Source organism: Antechinus flavipes, chromosome 3 (assembly GCF_016432865.1).
Source record: "Antechinus flavipes isolate AdamAnt ecotype Samford, QLD, Australia chromosome 3, AdamAnt_v2, whole genome shotgun sequence".
NCBI classification, from domain to species: domain Eukaryota; kingdom Metazoa; phylum Chordata; class Mammalia; order Dasyuromorphia; family Dasyuridae; genus Antechinus; species Antechinus flavipes.
The window spans coordinates 569,111,382-569,132,557 of record NC_067400.1 but is presented as its reverse complement, the minus strand read 5'-3'; the positions used below and the strand labels follow the sequence as shown (position 1 = coordinate 569,132,557).

The following is a 21,176-nucleotide window of genomic DNA, read 5'->3' as shown; positions in this document are numbered from 1 at the left end:
TTAGCAAATGCCTTTTCATTCATTTGAGCCTAGGAACAAAAGCCATCTGAGGCATTTACCATAGATATTATTCCCATTTTGCAAATAAGAAAATTGAGGATCGGGGCAGCTAGGTGCCGGAGTGTATAGAAACCAGCCTTGAAGTCAGGAGGACCTGAGTTCAAATGTGGCCTCAGATACGTAACACTTCCTAACTGTGTGACTCTGGGCAAGTCACTTAACTCCAAACTGCCTCAGCAAAAAAAAAAAAAGAAAGAAAGAAAAAAAGAAAATTGAGGACCAAAGAGGTTAAATGTCTTGCCTGTGATTATACAACTAGCAAGTGTCAGAAGTGGGATTTTATCTGAGGTCTTAACTTTTCCGCTCTATCCATTATGACATATTATATCTGAAATCTTCCTCTCTGTCAATTTTACTTAAATTCTCTCTTTTCCATTGAGATTTTTTTTTAAATAACTTTTTATTGATAGAACTCATGCCAGGGTAATTTTTTACAGCATTATCCCTTGCATTCACTTCTGTTCCGATTTTTCCCCTCCCTCCCTCCACCCCCTCCCCCAGATGGCAAGCAGTCCTTTACATGTTGAATAGGTTACCATATATCCTGAATACAATATATGTGTGCAGAACTGAACAGTTTTCTTGTTGCACAGTGAGAATTGAATTTAGAAGGTATAAATAACCCGGGAAGAAAAACAAAAATGCAAGCAGTTTATATTCATTTCCCAGTGTTCTTTCTTTGGGTGTAGCTGCTTCTGTCCATCTTTGGTCAATCGAAACTGAATTAGCTCTCTTTATCGAAGAGATCCACTTCCATCAGAATACATCCTCAAACTTCATTATTGAGGTATATAATGATCTCCTGGTTCTGCTCATTTCACTTAGCATCAGTTCATGTAAGTCTCTCCAAGCCTCTCTGTATTCATCCTGCTGGTCATTCCTTACAGAACAATAATATTCCATAACCTTCATATACCACAATTTACTCAACCATGCTCCAATTGATGGGCATCCATTCATTTTCCAGCTTCTAGCCACTACAAACAGGGCTGCCACAAACATTTTGGCACATACAGGTCCCTTTCCCTTCTTTAGTATCTCTTTGGGGTATAAGCCCAGTAGAAACACTGCTGGATTAAAGGGTATGCACAGTTTGATAACTTTTTGAGCATAGTTCCAAATTGCTCTCCAGAATGGCTGGATGTGTTCACAATTCCACCAACAATGTATCAGTGTCCCTGTTTTCCCACATCCCCTCCAACATTCCACATTATCTTTCCCTGTCACTCTAGCCAATCTGACAGGTGTGTAGTGGTATCTCAGAGTTGTCTTAATTTGCATTTCTCTGATTAATATCCATTGAGATTCTTGAAGATAGTCATTATATTTCCCCTCATCGTTTCCCACTTCACTGCTCATCTAGATTTTATCACTGTCTCTAGAATTCCTCTTCCTGAAAGCAAAGCACTTCTGAAACTCATTCTTCCTCGGGGCTCCCTTTCCCTTACTTAGGCTCCTCTCTCTCCTGCTTTGATTACAGAAGGTAGATGATGGACATTGCAGAGCTCCTTCCAGATACTCTATTTAAGGAGGAGCTCTGGGACAGACACCCCATAATTTCTTATGTGAATATAGAACTTTACCATGCCCCATTTAGGGACCTTCCTTTCCCTCTCTCTCCTCTTCCCTCTTTAAATTCTTTTTTTCTTTTCAGCATCTTTTTTATTTGTTGTCCTTTCCCATTAAATTATGAGCTTCTTGAGGACAAGGATTTCTTTTTGCCTTTTTTTGTATTCTTAGTACTTAGCACAATGCCTAACATATATTAGGTACTTAGTAAATATATATTAACGATTGACCCTGCTTTTTCTTCTCTAGTCTAAACATCTCCAGTTCCTTCACCAATTCGTCATGTGACATGACCGTAGGGCCGTTCACCATCTTAGTCATTCTTCTCAAAACAATCTACAGTTTATTACTGTACTTGTAAAACTGCGATGCCCAGAACTGAGCACAATATTCCACATTTCACAAGATTATAGATTTGAGCAATATATTCTAGATTTGAATAGTACAATAGCACTAACAAAACCCTAGTCCTGGACATAAGGCCTTGCTTGTTGCAGTCTAAGTATGCCATCTTGGACAAATTCTTCTTCTCTTTAGTCCTCAGTTTTCTCATTTGTAAAATTAAAGCATTAGATGAGATGATCTCTAAAATTTTTTCCAGCTCCAAATCTAAAGATCCTACTAGGCCTAGAAATAGAAAATCATTTGTTCAACAAATATTTGTTTATATCTACTATGTTTCCCAATCTGGATAGAACCCAAAAGGAGAATATGACCAATACAATTGGAACTACAAGATTACTAATCTAAGTATTATGCATATTGTACCACTTCCCTACCCCCAGACATTGTGTTAATGTGCTCTCCAATGTTTGTAGACCATGGAATCAGTATCTTCCAAGTAAAGGAAGAATGAAGAAATATTTGGGAAAAGAACTAAAGAATGTATGGGGCAAGAGAAAGAAAAGAGAGAGAGTATTTTTAATCAGTTGAAAGCAGGAGCTGTGGAATAATCAAGAGAATACAGCTTGAAACAGATTACTAATTCCATAGTTTTGCAATGTGGAAATCAAGGAAGATAGAATAATTAGGGTAGCATGTCAAATAGTCTTAGCTTGATCTAGATGTTAATGCCTGGTGTCTCTTGTTCATTCATGTCCAGCTCTTTGTGATCCTACATACCACACTGTTCATGGGATTTTCTTGGCAAAGATACTAGAGGAGTTCTCCATTTCCTCTTCTAGTAGATTAAAGCAAACATTGATGAAGTGACTTGACCAGGGTCACACAGCTAGTGAGTGCCTGAGCCAGATTTGAACTCAGGTCTTCCTGACTCCAGGCTTCATACTCTATTCACTAGGCTATCTACCTGCTAGTTAAAGCCTAGTACTACCTTTCAAGTGCTTTATTTAGTGTTTTTGCTAGATTCTGACTCCTATGTACCTGGCAATTGCCTATCTCTAGAGCTATCAGGGTTAGAATTCAGTTATTTGAAAATTCATTCTGGAAGGAAGAGTAGTTAAATAGGAGCCATAGGCTATACGCATTGTGATTTTAAGAAGAAAAGACTTTTAATCATGGAACATAAAATTGGAAGATACTTTATAGATCATTTGGTCCCATTCCTTCATTTGGAATTTAAAGACATTGGAGCCCAGAGAAGTGAACTGCCTTGTTGTCCAAGATCTCATAAGCATTAAGTAGACAAAACCAAGATTCATATTAGAATCTTCTGACTATATCCCTTCCATCTCTGGGTCATGGCAACAAAAATGATCAATGGTAAACATGAGAAGCCTTCTGTATAAAAAGGTCCTTAGAAGTTTCATCACTTACAAGGAAATATGTAATTGTGCTAGCTTACCTAGTATAGATTGTAGTATCGTAATCCCGTAGTCACAGGTCTAGAATGTTCTCTTAGAATTCATTTTTTTCCCAGTCTACTTATTTTATAGATAAGAAAACTAAAACCCAAAGAGGTTAGGTTGCCCAAGATTACATAGGTACTAATTGTCAGGGCTGCTATGTTGATTGAGGACCTTTAACTCTAAAACCAGACCTCTTTGTACTGTACCACAATGCCTTTTGCTAAAGGAATTAAGTGAAAAGAAATTTTTATGAGTTAAAGAAGTTAATTCAATATTTAAGGACTGGTAAAATGATAATATCTTTGGAAAAAAAACAGGAAAAACAAAAGGAACTGGTTTGGGGGAGGGAGATAATGTTTGATTTTTTACTTATGTAATTTGATTGCCTATTGGAAATCCCAGTACAAATAATCTTGGTAGTTTGGGGATAAAGATTGAATTCTGGAAATCAGGAAGAAAACTGGAATATAATCAGCACTTTGGGTTGGGTGTATTGAAAACATACATACTTCTTCTGAGGATTCATTCTCCAGATAGTCAGTAATTCTGCAAAGCCTGGGTTGTACTAACGCAACCTAGTCAAGTCCAGACCTATACTGCAGCTAATTAAGATCCCAGCATCATTCGCAGATTACAAGAACATTCATCTGTGCTTCCAATAAGCAGAAGAGCATTTGTGGTGTCAGGTTTCCATGCCTAGGAGAGAGACATTCCTAGGCTATGATCAACACTATGTCAATATTGGTGGTGGATTCTATCATCATCATCATCAGTTTCCATTCAGTACCATCTGAGGACTTCAGTTCCTGACAAAATTATAAAACATTGCATTAAAGAGATGGTTGATGAACATATAGAAAAAATCAAGCATGGTTTCATCAAGAACAAGCATTTTTTTAATGCAGAGAAGAAGACAGAAGAAATAGAAGAAAAAGAATTTTAGACAAAGCAGTAGGATAATTTTTAAAGCTAGATGTTGAACTTATATACTTAAAAAGCAAACTGTACACAATAGAAATCCATAAGTTCATGTATAATATTCTTTTTATGTTCTATGAATAAGGCTATATCCATTGGGGAATGACTAAACAAGTTGTGGTATATGAATGTAGTCAAATATTATTGTGCCATAAGAAATGATGAGCTGGCAAATTCCAGAAAATTCTGGAAAGGCTTACGTAAACTGATGAGTAAAGTGAGCAGAATCAGAAGAGCATTGTACACAGTAACAACAACATTGTACAATGGTCAGCTATGATAGACTTAGCTTTTCTCAGCAATACAATGATCCAAGACAATTCCAAGGGACTCATGATGGAATGTACTTAGCACATCCAGAGAAAGAACTATAGAGTATGAATGCAGATTGAAGCATACTATTTTTGCTTTTTTTTTTTTTTTTTTTTTTTGGGAGGGAGGGGAACAGGGAGCTTCTTCCTTGTGGTTTTTCCTTTTATTCTGGTGCTTTTTTCATAACATGACTACTGTGGAAATATATTTAACATGATTGTACATGTAAAACATATATTGCTTGCTATCTGATGAAGAGAGAAAGGAGGGAGGGACAGAGAAAAATATGGAACTCAAAATCTTATAAAAATGAATATTTAAAATTATCTTTAAAAATACCACTAAGTGGGGGAAAGATGCTGTTACAATAAAAATAAAATAAGATAAAAAGGGTTGTGAGCTAGACAGTAGTCCAGTTAGTTGGATTTGGATTTAGTTGAATGACTAGGCATCAAATGACTGCTGTCATTTGCTCTGGTCAGAAACTATTTGGAATGTATATTCATGCCCCAGTGCCACATTTTAGGACTGAAATGGAGATGATCCAGAAGAACAGTTGGTAAAAGACCCAGAAATCATCATACCATATGAGGATTAACTGAAGGAACTACAGATGTTTAGTCTTAGAGATGATTAGGGAGCATGATAGCAGTCTCTTAAGTATTTGAAGGGTTGTCTTGTGGGAAAGGGAGTAGAGCTATAGTCAGAAGGCAGAACTAGAATCATTAATTGGCCCTTCCAGTATATAGTGTGGTTCTGTTAACTTCCATATTCCTCACACATTTTTTTCCCCTAAAATGCCAAGTTTTCAGACCAATTGAGATATGTGCTAAAGGAAGGCTAAGCCCATAATTAGCATCTAGTAACATCTAGTCACAGATTTCAAAATCTTAGAACTGATAGATTCTAGTACTTGAGAGGAGGAAAAAAGATTTGGGGACTATATAACTATTACAGTAAATATGCATATACTATTGGAAATATCTAACCCTAGTTCCCTGTTTCAAATCCGCTTCTCCCTTCCCCAGGGCTAGGAAATGATTCCCATCCCTAGCAGCCTTAAACTGCTTAAACATGTTGTCATCCCACTGGTACCTTTCTTGTAGTCCCTTGTTTAAGAAATACTATAAAAGCAATTGTCTGGTGTAGGTTACTCAAGGGCTGGCTCTGTCAATGAAGTATATTCACATTCTTATTTACAAGACTTTCACCTTGTCCTACTTTCAAACATTCCTGTGTCAGCAACTAGGAAAGGTGGAAAAATATGAGGGCTCAGCTGAAATATAATGTACAAGAGTTTCCAGGAATAAGACTGAAAGCTTGAAGAACTGAACATATATGCCTATCCTATGGACACCGCTTATCAGAGTATACAGCAGGACAGGGATGGTACAATTTAACAGTTAAAGTGAACCAAAAAGTTACTTAGTATTTACAAGATTTTTTGGGAAAAGAACAATTTTCCAAATTGTTCCATTTTAAAATGCCCTGGAAAGAGAGTATTTCCTACCAAGATTGGTGGAGTGTTGTCTCTCTGGAATTTGTAGATTTCCAGCATATTACAGGGAAAAGGAAACAAAAGCACTTGGCCTGTGTCATGGGTGAATCTCACCTCATGAATCTGAACCTCATCTTCATTACTTGGAAGTATTATTATGAGGAAAGTGTTCCTCTGTCAACTTTAAAGTGTTATAGAAATGTGACTTCGTGATAATGATAGCAGTTGTAGTGCTGGGAAATCTGTTCATTCTTTCTAGCTAACTCTTTCCCCAGTCTTTTTTCTGCTCCTTCTTTTGAGGCATAATTAGTACTAAATATGTAGAAGGTAGAGAGGATGATACAGGGATAAACAGGAGGTTTAGCTAGAGGTAGCAAGACCCATGTTCTGCCTAGAGGCTATTGTGTTTATCCTGTGTCCATTACACTTCTGCCATTCTTTTATTCCCATACTTGGCTTATGTATCCATATGCCTTACTGTACCCTCTTCTGGAAAGGTATGAATTACCCACACCATTTTATTAGAGCATATTAGGATAAAGTTTGCCCTGATTCTTGGGCCTTCTTTCTCCCCTTCCCAGATCAGGAGGAGCGTCCTTATATTGAATTCCTGGGGCCATCTCTGTCACATCAATTATGCTTAGCTGCCAGGAGTAGATTTGGGTCTAAAGACAAATTTCTGCTGGCACAAAAGTCTGGAAAATGTAATGAACTTAATTGCTTTTTCTCCTTTGATTTCTACTACACCCCTCCTCCTTTATCCTTCTCGTCTAAATTCCTAACTATTTTCTCCAGAATCTCTTATCCTTCTTCTGCCCTATTCCTGTGATTGGGTTCTCACAGGCCAAAATTTAAGAACAAGCTTAGACTGCAAAGAATAGAACTAGCTTACCGTGAGCTGGAGTTAGCCTCAGTTACTAAAAGGCAGCCATTGTCACCAACTCTTTGTACCTAGCAACCTCATCAATAGAGATGATAATTGTCAGTGGAGCAAACATTACTTATTGTCCAATCATTATCAAAGTGAACTTAGAAAAATGCCCTATCCAAACAAAGATAGGTCAGAAGACAAGGATGAAGAAAAGGAGCAAGAAATATTTACATCATGCTTCATAGTTTAGAACATCTTTTACCCAGATTATCCCCTTTGATCTTCATGAAAAAGAACATTGTATTATTATTATCATGAGTATTGATAACCTTATTTTTCAAATTAGAAAATAAGTTGGATGAAGTGAAGGGACTTGCCCAAGTTCACATCTAGTACTTGATAGAGGCAAAATTCAAACCAAAGGTTTTCATTTGTGAAATTATGGTTCTTTTCCTAAGACCATAGCTATCTAAGTTTCCTAACAACCTTCCCAGCATTCTTTCTGTACCCTAATAATTTAGACAGAATATCAAATAAGGTTTCCCAATGAGAAAAACTATTTATTTCTTGAAGTCTCTCAATTAGATGAAAAATCCATCTATTAAGTTTTTTTAAATCCGTATTAAAGGTTAGTCTCTGTTGGATTGAGTGTTTTCATATGCTTAGTAGCATATGAGCACACATGAGCTGAAATGAGGGAAAAAAATAGAGTTGCTTGGTTTGTTGTTCCTCTGAGCATAGCCTGCTTAGGCTAAATAGTGCAATCTTATATTACTAACAAATTTTCATTATTAATCAAAGAGGATGCTTTTTTGGCATACATCTGTTTTAGTAGAGTAGGAAATGCAGCAAGGAAAGAAAATTTTGGATTGCCTCCTTCCCCCATAAAGAATGAAGCCCTGACCAGATTCCCAATTGAATGTAAATTCTTTATTTGAGAGAACCTGATCAAAATATACTAGTAAAATAAACCTTCTTAAAGTATGAAATGAGGCTGTTAGGGATGCTTCCATGTAAAAAACAGTATTGACCTTTGAATAGTCAGATCAAATACAATTCTTTCCTTTATATGTTGACTTGAATCTCCATCATAATTCTTCTCCAATATCTCATCATGTTATGGAAGTGACCAGGTTTTCAAAAACAATATCGGCAGAGCACAAACTTGTATGCCATTAGGTTCTACCAAGCTGGAAAGTCTTTGAGTACTGGCTGTTAGTGGACTGACTGTGTGTAGATCAGAGCCAAATTTAGAAAGGTTCATCAGCAGGAGACTTTTGGCAACATCTGCTAACACATCAGAGGGATGTATGGTGATCTGCAGCAGTGGAGAAATTACCAACATGGATGAAATTGTGAATTTTTTTCAGCATTTTAATGTGGATCCATAGACTATAAAAGCTGTAAGGGGTCTTAGAGATGGTCTATTTCACTTATTTTGTAGATGAGAAAAATTGAGGTCCAAATGCCACTTTTGCTTCATCTTTGAAATGAAAGCAGAGGAAGAACTTAAAATGTCCCAGTCAAAAATTACTTGGCATTTTGAAACAGTAGGAATGGAAGAGAATAAGAACAATATTCCTGAGTTATCTGAGAACTGTAAAAGCTTGAATGGAGCCTGTCTGAAGGGTTCAGTAGATCCTGATGGATTTGCTTTTCTAAGTGATGAGAGATTTTGCAAGGGAGAAGAATGGAGCTCTGTTCTGTTTGGATAGAGGTTCTTATTGTCATCTCTTAGAGGAATGACAAAGTCTTACTCCATCAGAGATGGAGTATAGCATTCAAAAAGAGGAGGTGACACAGTCTTTTTCTTACAGTTGTGATTCCAAAGAACCCTTTTCCCACCTCTGACGCGAGTGCTGAGAAACCCAGCATGCACAGTGGCACCAAAGCTGTCTTGGGGCATCAGCCAGGGCAAAGGGGCCGCAAACCAGGCAAGAAGCGAGGCCGAACACCTAAGACTTTGATTCATCACCCCATCTCCACCCCATCCAAGTCAGTGGAACCTTTGAAATTCCCAAAGAAGAGGGGACCTAAGCCTGGCAGTAAGGTAGGCAAGCAAAATGGGCCATGTAAACATACCTCTGGCAAGTATGTGGCGAGGGGTGGGAGAGGGAACATTTTCATGTGTGACTGTCCCTGTTTTTTTAAAGGAACCACCTTGTGCTTAGCACACAAGACCGTGTGTGGTCTTGCACACAGGAGATTCTTAATAGATGTCTGTTGAATATAATTGACGTGGTTGGAATTATTGTGGAGTTGTTTTTTTTTTTAGTAGTGCCAACTTGATCCAGTAATGGAGATTGGTTTCTGGGGAATGATAATCTCCTGGGTTTTGAGTCTTTAACACTCAACAGATTTCTTGAATTTGGGGTATAATTCATCCTTCCTGAGATGATAGCAGTAGCTTTTTGTCAGTGCTTGGACAAAGATATAGGCAGGAGGTAGAAAGGTGGCAAATACCATCTTTCCTGCTGCATTTTCTTTCTTCCAAATCTTCTGAGACAGGCTGCTGATGGGACCAGGAAGCAAAGGCTGCTGAGCTTCTCCCTCTTCCTGGGATGATTCCAGTCCAGGTCACCTGTTAAAAACACTGATTGCCCTTATTTTCCTTCCCTTCCCTCACTTAAAGGTACTTGTTCATATTGGTTGAAGATAAAGTGATATTATAGAATATTGAAGGCCCCTTCACTACTTACCTCCTACTAGCCCTCGGGGCTCCCGGGGCTCTCTTCTTATATTTTCTTCTATGCTTCTAGACTCTAGATAAGCTCTGATTTTATAAATCCTGGGTCAATTGTTGTGGGACTGATATCCAATTGCTTTTGTCAAACTTTATATACTTTCCTTTAGTTCAGTCCCTCTTAGGACTTAATCTAAACACAGGATTTCTTCACTAACTCTGAATTATATGGTAAGATTAAAGCTATTTGAAAGTCTTCTATTGTGCTTTTCTTCCCTTCTACTGACTTTCTTATTTAAAACCAGAACCTATATCTGGTAGACTTTTTTGTACCCCAGTGCTTTGGGCATAAGATTTTACAGATAGATGGAGGCTCTCAGTGAATCAATTGTCCAGATGTATATTATGTTATCTTCTTGCACATCGGTCTTCTTCTCCCATTCTACCCCCACAATTTTGAAGGGCTTAATGCCAAAGGAGTTTATATTTTAGTAGGGACAGCCACCAAAGGTTATTGAATAAGAAGGTGACCTGGTCAGACCTGTGCTTTAAGAAAGATAACAGTGGCATCTATGTATAGGAAGATTTGTTTAAAAAAAAAAAAGTCCACAAAGTTATAATGACAAAGGATTCTATAAAAGCCATCTTCATTCTATAAAAGCCTTCATCATACATATGAGGATTCTAAAGTGAAATGACTTGCCCAGCGGACATACAGCTAGTGAGTAAAAGGCAGAATTATGGTGTCCAGTTTTTTTGATTGAAAGTCTGGTTCACTAATTATTGTATGTCTGCTCCACATATTCCCACCATCTATCTGGTGACCCCCTGTAGGAATATTGTAAAAAAAAAGCACTTTGTCTCTGCCACTGAAGTACCTCTTTGAAATCCCTTCCTATCTAGTTTTGTTTCAGTCAAATTGAGACCTGTTAAAGACCTTAGTTTAAAAAGGCCAAAGTTTCCACTGCATTCAGGGCCATTTCTAGTTGTCCTGATCTAGTTTTGGCTACTGGGTCCAGAGACTCTGGAGGAGAAAGTAAGGTTGGTGACCTTGCCCAGCCCTCCCTTACTTCAATCCAATTCACTTACCTGTCATAGCATCACTTCCTTAATGTCGTGGCCCTCTTCAGGAATGAAGGACAAGCAACAAGTATATTATGTTGTATGGTGCTTCACTTTTACCTCACTCAAGCAAGAAACCTTGTTACCTCTTCATTTCCTTCATTTTTCACATCCAGTCTGTTACTAAAGTCTATTGCATTTTCCTACATTTTATTCATACATTGAGTCATTCATTCAACAGAATAGCCATTTTGAGCTGAGAAAACTCAGAAAACATCATCCACTGGTATCTTTCTTCCTAATATATGCTTGAATTATTCCTGTTTTCATTTACTAAAACTATCTTTTCATTGGTTTGCCTGCTTACTTCTCTGTCTATATTCCTGAATACCCCGAATAGTCATTTTGCTGCCTGGTTTATCAGCAGTTGGACAATGCATTTTCAATCTTAAGGCCCCTCACCAGGGTAGTGGGATGACCTGACCTCCTTTTTTCCCCTGCCCTGATAGATTGTTTATAGAGTTCTAGAGGTACTACTAAGCCATTAAAAGTGAATGAGTAAGTTAGTACCATGTCAGATCTGTAATTAAGGAAAATTATTTTAATAACAATTTAGGGAGGGACTGGAGTAAGGAGAGATTTGAGTCAGGGAGACTAAGATTTTTGGGGAAAGTACAGACAAAGGATAATAAGGATCCAAACTAAGATGGTACCTATGTGAAAATAGAGAAGGAACTGAATATGGAAGATACTCTAGAATTATAAACAACAATATTTGGCAGCTGATTAGATATGTTGAGGTGAGAGGGATGTCAAATTATGAACCTGAAAGACTGAAAAAATGTGCTGCCTTCAACAGAAATGATGAGGTTTGTAAATGAGATGGTAAAAGGCAGTATAGCAGTGGATAAGGCATTAGAATTGGAGTCAGAAAGAATGGATTTTCACCATTTTTGTTAAGTAAGTACTTACTATATGCAGAGCTTTGTAACTAGGTATTAGATAAATGGAAAGATAAGACTCGAACGCTTTCCCCTGGAGTTCGGTCTAGGAGAGTAGTCTAATACATATAACATAATACTTGATGATGTGCTTTAAAGAATTATGAAACAAAGTGATATGTAATAAAAGTCATATTTATGGGAGAGTAGGAAAGGATTCTTTGAGGAGCTTGAACTTCAGCAAACAAAGGAAGAGAATGGAGGGATATTTGTAGACCCATGGGAATTAAAATTAAGGCAGTAGATTACAAGCTACATTCATTTTAATTGGAATATAACTGTTTTAGGAGATTAAAAGGTAAAGCTGGAAAGGTAAGGTAGCAGCGAATTGTAGAGGGCTTTGAAGGCCAGGCAAGACATTTGAACAATCAGCAACCACTGGAAGCTCTGACAATTTTTAAACATAGGAGGAGTAACATAAATTAATCTGATGGTTTGTTAGAGATGAATTGGAAAGGAGAGAGTACAAGGGAGAAAGAAAGACCTGAGAGCAATAGGTTGTTGCTAAAGTAATAGTTTCATATTCTAGGCAGATGGTGATGAGTACCCTATATTATGGTGATAGCATTATAAATAAAGGCAAGATCAAAAATACATGTTCCAGCTTCAACTTCACTATGACAGTGTTGGGGGTTTTCCTTTGTGTTTAGCTAACCTCTGGCTTCATGTACAGGCATGGAAGGAAAAGATTATTGTTCATTTGTTTGTTTATTCATTAAATATGTATTGTGTATCTACCATTTGTAAGGTTCTGTAGAGAATTCAAAAGTATAAAATGTGATCTCCTGCCTCAAGGAGCTTATAGTCTGACAGGATAGTAAATGCTTGGGTTAAAGAGAGAGAGACATACTAACAATACATACAATTGGCAAACTTTTCTCCCTCTGTTTTGGCAGCGAAAACCACGGACTTTGTTAAACCCAGCACCCACCTCGCCGACCACCAGTACCCCTGAACCAGACACCAGCACTGTGCCCCAGGATGCTGCCACCATACCCAGCTCAGCCATGCAGGCCCCCACAGGTAAAAGACCCAATTATAGATCAAACATCCCAAGGCCAGTGCCTTTTTTTTTTTTTTTTTTGCACTAATTTTTGGCTTGGTTTCTGAGATCATCACAGAAGCACCTCCCTGAGAATCTGTCTAAGATTTAGACTTGCTTTTGTCATGCATTGTATGACTTGGTCAGATCACTTTCCCTCTCTGAGCCTCAGTTTCCTTCTCTATAATATGAGGGGATTAGACAAAAGCACATCTGAGTAGCCTCACTATAATAAGTGATTCTGTGACTTTTTTGAGTTTTGTACCACTTGGGGTCCAAAACTTTTAACCTTACATGTACTTAAAACAGTCAATCTCTAAGTCTCTAAATTAACATAGAATTTCAAGAGGTTCTATGAGTTGTAGGAACAACAGATTTTTCCCAACATATTTATTTATTCATGCGACAGCTATTAAATACCCACTATATCCAATGCCTTGTGTTTATTGCTGCAAATGTGAAAATGAAAAATAACACTTAGCCTCAAAAAATTTACAATCTAATAAGACAAAGTATGTACACAGAGAAGTTTGTGACTAAAGTAGAGTAATAAGATAGGTAAGTACAGAATGCTCTAAAAAATTTTGAGTAGAAAGAAGACATCATTTTAATTTGAGAGAATTAGGGAAGCTTCTTAAAGGAGCCATTATTCAAATTGGACCTTGAAGGAAGATAAAGAACTTCATAAGCAGAGGTGTGGATGAAATGCTTTCAAAGTCTGGAGGAGAACCTGCAAGGAAGTCACAGAGACAAGAGAGAGTAAGAAACAGTAAGGAGCTGCTGGACTAGACAATGGAACTTGTAAAGGAGGGCAATGTAAAATGAACTCAGTTCAGTTTAATAAACCTTTATGAAGTACACACTCTAGGCCAAGGTGGTTATCTGTTAGGTATAGAAATACAGTGAAAAAAACTCAGCTGAAAAGGTCTGCATGTAAAGTAACATGACTAATTTTTTAACAAGATACAAGAACATATACAAAGGAGATGTCCTTTAACTGTCATCCTCAAAAGCTATGAGCTCATTCCAATAAAGTTGCCGTTGCAGAAGTAATTTTGGAACTCCTTTTAAAATTGCCTTCAGAGGTGATCACACAGCCTTTTGAATATTCTTAGTAGTGTCAGGTTATTACTGAGAGTAGGTTTTATTTTTTTTACCATAAATGTTGTTGTTGTTTAGTCATTTCAATTGTATCTGACTCTTTATGGCCCCAGTTTGGGTTTTCTTGGCAAAGATACTAGAGTGATTTGATATTTTCTTCTCCAGCTCATTTTATAAAGAAACTGAGGCAAATATGGTTTTGCTCAAGGTCACACAGTTAGTATCTGAGGCCAGATTTGAACTCCAGTCCTGTTCTTGCTTATAAGCTGATGAACCAAAAGAAAAGATGTTATCAGACAACAGTTCCCAGGCCCTTCACCTTTGGGCTCTGGAAAGTAGCAAGATTAGAGGATACTTTGGTCTTGTTTTGGAAAGACAAGAAGCTGAGCAAGCATTAATGCTTACCATTGGGAAGTCCTGAAAGTGTATTTGATTAGGATAGCAATTGACCTGGTTTGAGTTCTCTTAAAAGATCTCCTAGGTTGGTCTCATGCCTCTTCCTCCCTGGTGTGCCTTGGTGCAGTGCTAGGGGATAAGAATTCGTGCCATGGAAATAGTATGACCGTACCACAAGGGCAGAAGTAGTCTTTTTGACACATCCAGAATCTTCCTTCTCATTTTGTGTGTCCTTTATTTTTATTTTTCTCTCCTGACTAATGTGCCAACAGTGGGCAGAGTGGTCAGGGCTACTTTCAGCCTTTGAGGACCAAGTCATTAAAAAACAAACAAAAAGAAAGATACATGAAAATAAAAATAATGTACTGAAAAAAGACGGAATTTGCATTTTTTATTCAACTGAATGTTTTCCTAACTTTTTTCAGTATAAATATCCTCATGATTGAAATAATGAGTGATTTTTGTGCATTTCCCAGTTGATTTTAAACTGTTGCACATATTCTTATCTCAGAGAAGATTAGTAATGATTTGAGCTAGAAGTCTAAGCCCATTGTCATTTTATTACCACTCTCTTTGACCCTTTCAGCAAGGAATTCTAGGTCAAAGGATGGAGCAGATGGCCAACAGAAGGAAGGACCTCTTAATCCCAGTCTTTTCTCACTGAACCTACTTCTTCACCTTGTCCCTGATGCTCTAGTCTCCTCTCCTCTCCTCCTCCCACTTCCAGCCCCCTTTTCAGGAAGTACAAAAGCAGAAAAATAGACAGTGTATGAGGAAAAAGACAGTGATCAAGAGATAGGGAGAATACTTAGAGAGAGAAAAACAGGAAGGATATGTAAGAATGTATATTTGGGGGAATGTTAGGAATTTTGTTTTCAGCCCAGTAAAGATAACTTGTTTCAGGCCTTGGCATTTTGACAGCATCATTTTCCCCAGTAGGCATTATTCCCAGAACTTTTGATCTTGTGGCCCAGGCCATTAACAGCTGGGTACATGCTTCCTTTTCTCCTCCCTACTCTACCCCTCCCCCAAGCCACCCCCATCTTCTGTGGTATTGCCCTGGGCAAGAATATGTTAGGCTGGGAAGCTGAAGGTGAAGGTAGAAGAATTCTGATTTCTCTGGGATCTTGCTGAGTCCCATTGGTTTTTTGTCTCTTGCAGTTTGCATCTACTTGAACAAGAATGGCAGCACTGGCCCCCACTTGGACAAAAAGAAGGTCCAGCAGTTGCCTGACCACTTTGGACCAGCACGGGCGTCAGTGGTCCTGCAGCAGGCAGTACAGGCCTGTATTGACTGTGCTTACCACCAGAAGACTGTCTTCAGCTTCCTCAAGCAAGGCCATGGCGGGGAAGTCATCTCAGGTAAGCACCCTCTCTCAGCTGCCTGGGACCCTAGCCTTGCCCTTCCTCACTGAACACGCATGGCCAGGGCCCCAGGCAGCTAGATGGGCAGGGTTTTCCTTCTTCATGTATGTCTTAATCTGCCTCATTTCCCTAATTTTCAGAAAAAAATTTGGATAAGATTCCTTAGGGAGTGGGATGGTTGTAGGAAGGAGGGTCTTTGCTCAGATTTGTGTCTCCCTTTTCCCTACTGAGAAGCATCAAGCTTCCCAAGTCTCCACTGGCCACATTCATGGACTTTTTTGTCAGCTGTAGAGCCAATACAATGATGGTTTTAGGCCTCTAAATAACACCTATGTTCTCCCTCCAATTAGTCCACTTTCACCTGCCTCTGCCCCAAGCATGCTTCAGTGAATGTCAACTTCTCCTGCTCATACATAAATATATCACTTTGCAGATTTCTCCAAAAATGAGAATCAGTAGGGGAATTTCTCCCACGTTATTTGGGAGTTTCCAATCCCATTCTCAGAGGAGTACAGTACCTCTCACCTAGCTTTGCTTTATCCTTCTTCTCCTAAGCAAAACTCTTCCTGGGCACAAGAGAGGTTGTGCCCTGTGCTAAGGAGAGAAAAGCAGTTCCTTCTTTTTTCCTACTATGGGCTCACTTTAGCATCTGGATCAACATGATAAAACTCCTTGATTTTCCCAAAGCTTATACTTCATTTTCCCCACACACACATCTCTGACTCCTTCTCTCTCCCCTTTAGCAACTCTAATGAAAACCAACAAGGAGAGATAGACAGCTTTTGTGCTCTAACTACTACTTGGCCTTCCCTCATCTCTTGTTTTCTCTCCCCATTTGACAGCAACCTTTAGCCCTGAGAATCCCCCACTGGTTCTTGGCAGAGCCTTCAATGCCTTGATGCCATCTTAGCAAACAGCAGAACATAAGCATGTGGTCATTAGACTGTCCAGGCACTCAGCTGGAACACGATGCAATAGCAAAAGCACTGATTTGGGAATAATTCTGTGTTTGAGTTGTAGCTGTTTTTTGATTTTCACAATAGCGCCATGCAGTAGGCACTAAAGGTACCATTGTCCCTGTTTTATAGAGAATACTAAGAGGTAAAGGAGTTTCCCTACAAGTAGCAAACCTGCCTTCTGAACTCTTGTCTTATGTCTTCAAACCCAGTCTCTTCCTAAGGGACTGCAGCCCTCAACTTCTGCTGAGTTAGCTTTGTGACTTGGTTTGCTCATCTGTCAAATGGACATGATCATAGAATGCTTTCCTTAGCTCATAGAGTTATTGTGACAGTCTTTTTGTAAACTTTAAAGTGCTATACAAATGAGCCTTTTTTAAATAATCTGAACTGGAAATTGCTACAATTCCTTCTGCCTTTTGTGGATTATCTCCTCCCTGCAGTATGTCTTATCTTCTGAGTATTACTTGTGTAGACAGCTCCTGAAAAAAAAAAGATATTTTTCCCTTGAGGCTCAACTTAGCTGATGGAGAACCAGATATATTCCTAGTTGTTTTCACAGCTGAGTAGACTTGATTTGCAACCTGAGGTGTAACAGACCTGTCCTGACTCCTCCCATTATCACAGATCCATGAACGCTGGAGCAGGAGGTCCCCTCCCCCCAAATCGAAGCCCATCAGTGGGGTGGATATCAGTGGCACTGACTTGCCTTTGTTTAACCAGGTGACACTGAAAGGCAGGCGTTGGCAGCAGTGCGGCCCCAGCTCCTCCTGCACCAGGGGCTTATGTGTTCTGCCGTGTTTGCTTAACTCTGTAGCTGTGTTTGACCGGGAGCAGCATACCCTCAACCTGCCAGCGGTCAACAGCATTACCTTCGTCCTTCGCTTCCTGGAGAAGCTGTGCCGAAACCTCCGGAGTAGCAACCTGTTCGGCAACCAGCCCTTCACGCAGAATCACATGCAGCTGCCCACCACTGAGTACGACCACGACAGGTACCTACCAGGTAGGAGCTGGGATGGGCCTAGGCCTGGAGAGCACCTGCGGGATGGTGGAAGGAGTCAGGAGGCTGGAGGCGGCCCTGGGTTGGCATAGTTACAGGGCATCTATGCCTAGAGGAGAGCTTTACTTTTTAGGGGCAGATCACAGAATAATCACAGAGCTGGAAGGGAGGGGCCTAACAGATCATCTAATCCAACCCCCTCATTTTACAGAGAAGAACACTAAGGCCCCAAAAGGGTAAGTGCCTTGCTCAAGCTCATTGTGTTGCCAAGCTGGGACGTGAAGCTAGGTTTTCTGACTCCACGTCAGGCCTTTCTTGTTGTCCCTTTACTGTTGCCATGCCTGGGGAAGTAAGTCTCATGCCCATCTTTTGCTTTCTCTTGAACTTTAATCTTCTCAACTCTTTGGGCTTTCTCTCATTACCTCTGGGTCTGCATAGGCACAAATAGGTGACTCAGTGAATCTCATGCTGAGAATCTAGAAGACACATTTCTTTTTAAGCCACCAAAATTATTTCACTCCTAACTTTGGCAGTTGTGAACTAGAATAGATACTTCTCTCCAACAGGAAAATTAGTCTCAGAATATAGATTGAGAAACTTATTCCCTAATGATTGGCTGTCCTATGTTTCTTTTGGCATATACCAAATAAACTTTCTCCACTTCATGCAAGCCAATTCATGTTCCTACTATCTTTGACTGGGCTGGAAAATCACTTTTTAAAGTTAACCTACCAGGCTCATAGCAGGGCAGCATGTGCCACGTGGCCGTCTAAGTGACTAAGCACATCTAAGAGAGGTCCGAGGAGGCAGGGGGCTAGACTGCTACACTCTGAGGCCCCGCGTACTGAACCACTCAGAGGGAAGCCAGAACTCTGAAAACATTGGGCTCATCTTAATTCAGGAGAGAGGTAAGATCCTTCAAAAGTTTCTTGGAACGTCCTTCCCAACTGAGTATGCTTTGGGAAAAAAGGCTTCTGACTTTCAAATGTTTAATAGGAGGACAAGGTCATTATATTGCCACTTCAGTCATTCCTTTGATTCTTCACTGTTTTCTTTCTTTGAAGTGGAAGGACACATTTTCTCATCAGTTTCTCCTTTACTTCATGGTAGTATAAAGAAGCATTTCTTTAGCATCAGAATCAAGTGGGAGAAGAAAGATCTGTTCTGACCACATTTCCTACAGATCAGACATGAACTGTCCCACATAAAGACTGAGCTAAATTGGTAAAATAGGATCATATCCTTAAATAGTTGTCCAAAAGTGTTTCATGATGCTCTCAAGCCTCCTTTGTCAATGAATTATCAGCATACCTTGGAATGTAAATTGTGTCTAATATCTTCCCTGCCATTTTCATTTGGGAAATTCCATTTCCCAGAAGCCAGACTCCAGTCACCTGTGCTGAGGAACAGATATTTCTACAGGATTACATGGCATTCATAATAGTATGAGTACATGAGGAAATTTTGAGGAGGTTTTGAATCCTTCTGGTTTTCTGGCTAACAGAACTTAATTCATTCATTTAATAGATACTTAGTGAATACTGATTATGCACCAAGTCTTGTGCCTAGGTGCTTTGTGTGATTCACAGGAAGATAAAACATGATTTTTCTGCCCTTATCTCACATTCTTAATAGGGAAGATGAGGTTAATCATTTTCAGGTACATACTATATGCTAGGTAGGTATAAAAAAATGAAATTCTATAGAGGAAGGCAACATAAATTCACATGTATATATTTATGTGTGTCTATATATGTATATATGCACACATGGAATAAATACAAAATGTGTACATAGTAGTTAGGGATGGAGGATACCAACAATCAGGAGATTAGAAGAGGCTTCAAGTAGAAGCTTGTACTTAAATTTCATCTTAAAGAAGGATAGAGGAGAGCAGGGAGTACATTCTAGGAATGAGAGATAGCCATTGTGAAGATCAGAGGATGGGAAATGGGAGAATCAGAGACAGATCAGTTTGAATGACAGTGGAATGTCCAAAAAGTAGAGTCATAAGTAACAAAAGTAGAGGGGGAGAATGTATTAAGAATGGTAAAAAGTGTTATATGAATGGCAAGGAGGAAGAAATCACTTCTGGATCAAGGAATCAAGGGCCAATTTACAGAAGAGGTGATCTTAGGCATTCTGAGGTGTCTTGGAATAGTTATTATCATAGCTATAAAATTGCCCAGCCTGGTGTTTGTCTAGCTCTCTGGATTTGGTCTCACTCATGGCATTCCCAGAACAGGGATTTCCTTAGTTCCTTTCAGATAAAAGACATTATTCATTTGTCCCCTGAAATAAAATCTTATATGCCATTTCTGTCTGGATATCATCAGGGATGATTCCCAAGAGAGTTCCTAAGCATTTTTCTTGTCAAGGTACTGAAATCCTATAGCAACTGATAGTTACTGCATAATTTCTTGAGTGCCTAACAAAGGTTTCCATGCAATAGCTTATAGAGTTTTAAAATACGTGTATATGTCTGTAATTTTTCATTTTCTCTCATAAATATCTTATTAAAATTATAATGATTTGTTTCCTAAAAATCATTGAAAGCTATTTCTTAGAGTTAACTAGTAGAGTTAGTTTCATGAGTTGACCAAATTCTTATTAAGAGTTGAAACCACTGAGTATGTACTTCTCTTTCTCTTCTACCTCCCTACTATCCAAGCAAACCTGACTCTCAGTCCTTTCAGTAATGGCATTTTCTTGGCTGTCATCCAAGTGGAAACTCAGAAGTGAGTATCTGTGTATGTATGTGTTAATGTATATGAATGTGCTACTTCCTAGTCTGATTAGTGCAAAGATTTTCTTTTGAGATGATATTCTTTGAGCTGTAGATAGGTGTTCACTTGTGATTTGGCAATATAAGACCTTTTCCCTAGAAGACAAAATTCTCTGTTCTGAATTTTAATTTTATACCTTATTCCTTTCTTTGACTCTGCTTGCCATTCTCCCTCTAGTTCTTTAATTTTTCAACATTGCTATTCTTTGGAAGGCAGTGTACTAGGAGAATGGACCTGCAATGGAAATCAAAAGACCTGGGTTCTAGTCTCGGCTTTGTCATTAATCAGCTATAATACAGTCTTGGGGAAAGTCATTTCTTCTTTCAGATCTTCAGTTTCCTCATTTATAAAATGAAAGGGTTGGGCTAGAAAGTCGCTTCCAGCTCTGAACTTTGATATTGTATTGTTCAATGCCTTATTACATTTATGAGCTTTCAAGATAGAACCATAAACTTCATTGACAGTCATAAGATAGCTATCTTTCCCAATATCTTCATTGATCTGGAGAAGCCCTACAAGTTCTAAAGTCAATACCAGCATATTTATATATTGTGATCCCCATTGCTTTCATTCTTTGTAATTGTTTTCATTTTAGAATTTGGGTATTTTTGTGGCAGAAAAATGTTCCTCAGTTTATAATTTAGAGTTTTCAGTAGCTTGCAATGTCCAAATATAAATTCTCTTTCCT

General features: G+C 38.7%; 1 protein-coding gene across 12 annotated transcripts in view; it reads left to right on the top strand.

Moving 5' to 3' along the window:
* SCMH1 (Scm polycomb group protein homolog 1) overlaps positions 1-21,176 on the top strand; it is a 181,877-nt gene that overhangs the window by 141,483 nt on the left and 19,218 nt on the right. For 9 of the 12 annotated variants that reach the window (XM_051987899.1, XM_051987892.1, XM_051987894.1 and 6 more), the window contains 4 exons: positions 8,914-9,146; positions 12,739-12,865; positions 15,543-15,743; positions 17,520-17,705. In XM_051987899.1, coding sequence (XP_051843859.1) covers positions 8,914-9,146; positions 12,739-12,865; positions 15,543-15,743; positions 17,520-17,705 — 747 coding nt within the window. Of the gene's footprint in view, positions 1-8,913; positions 9,147-12,738; positions 12,866-15,542; positions 15,744-17,519; positions 17,706-17,835; positions 17,939-21,176 lie in introns of all 12 variants that reach the window. The other 3 variants (XM_051987895.1, XM_051987901.1, XM_051987902.1) reach the window with 3 other exon arrangements.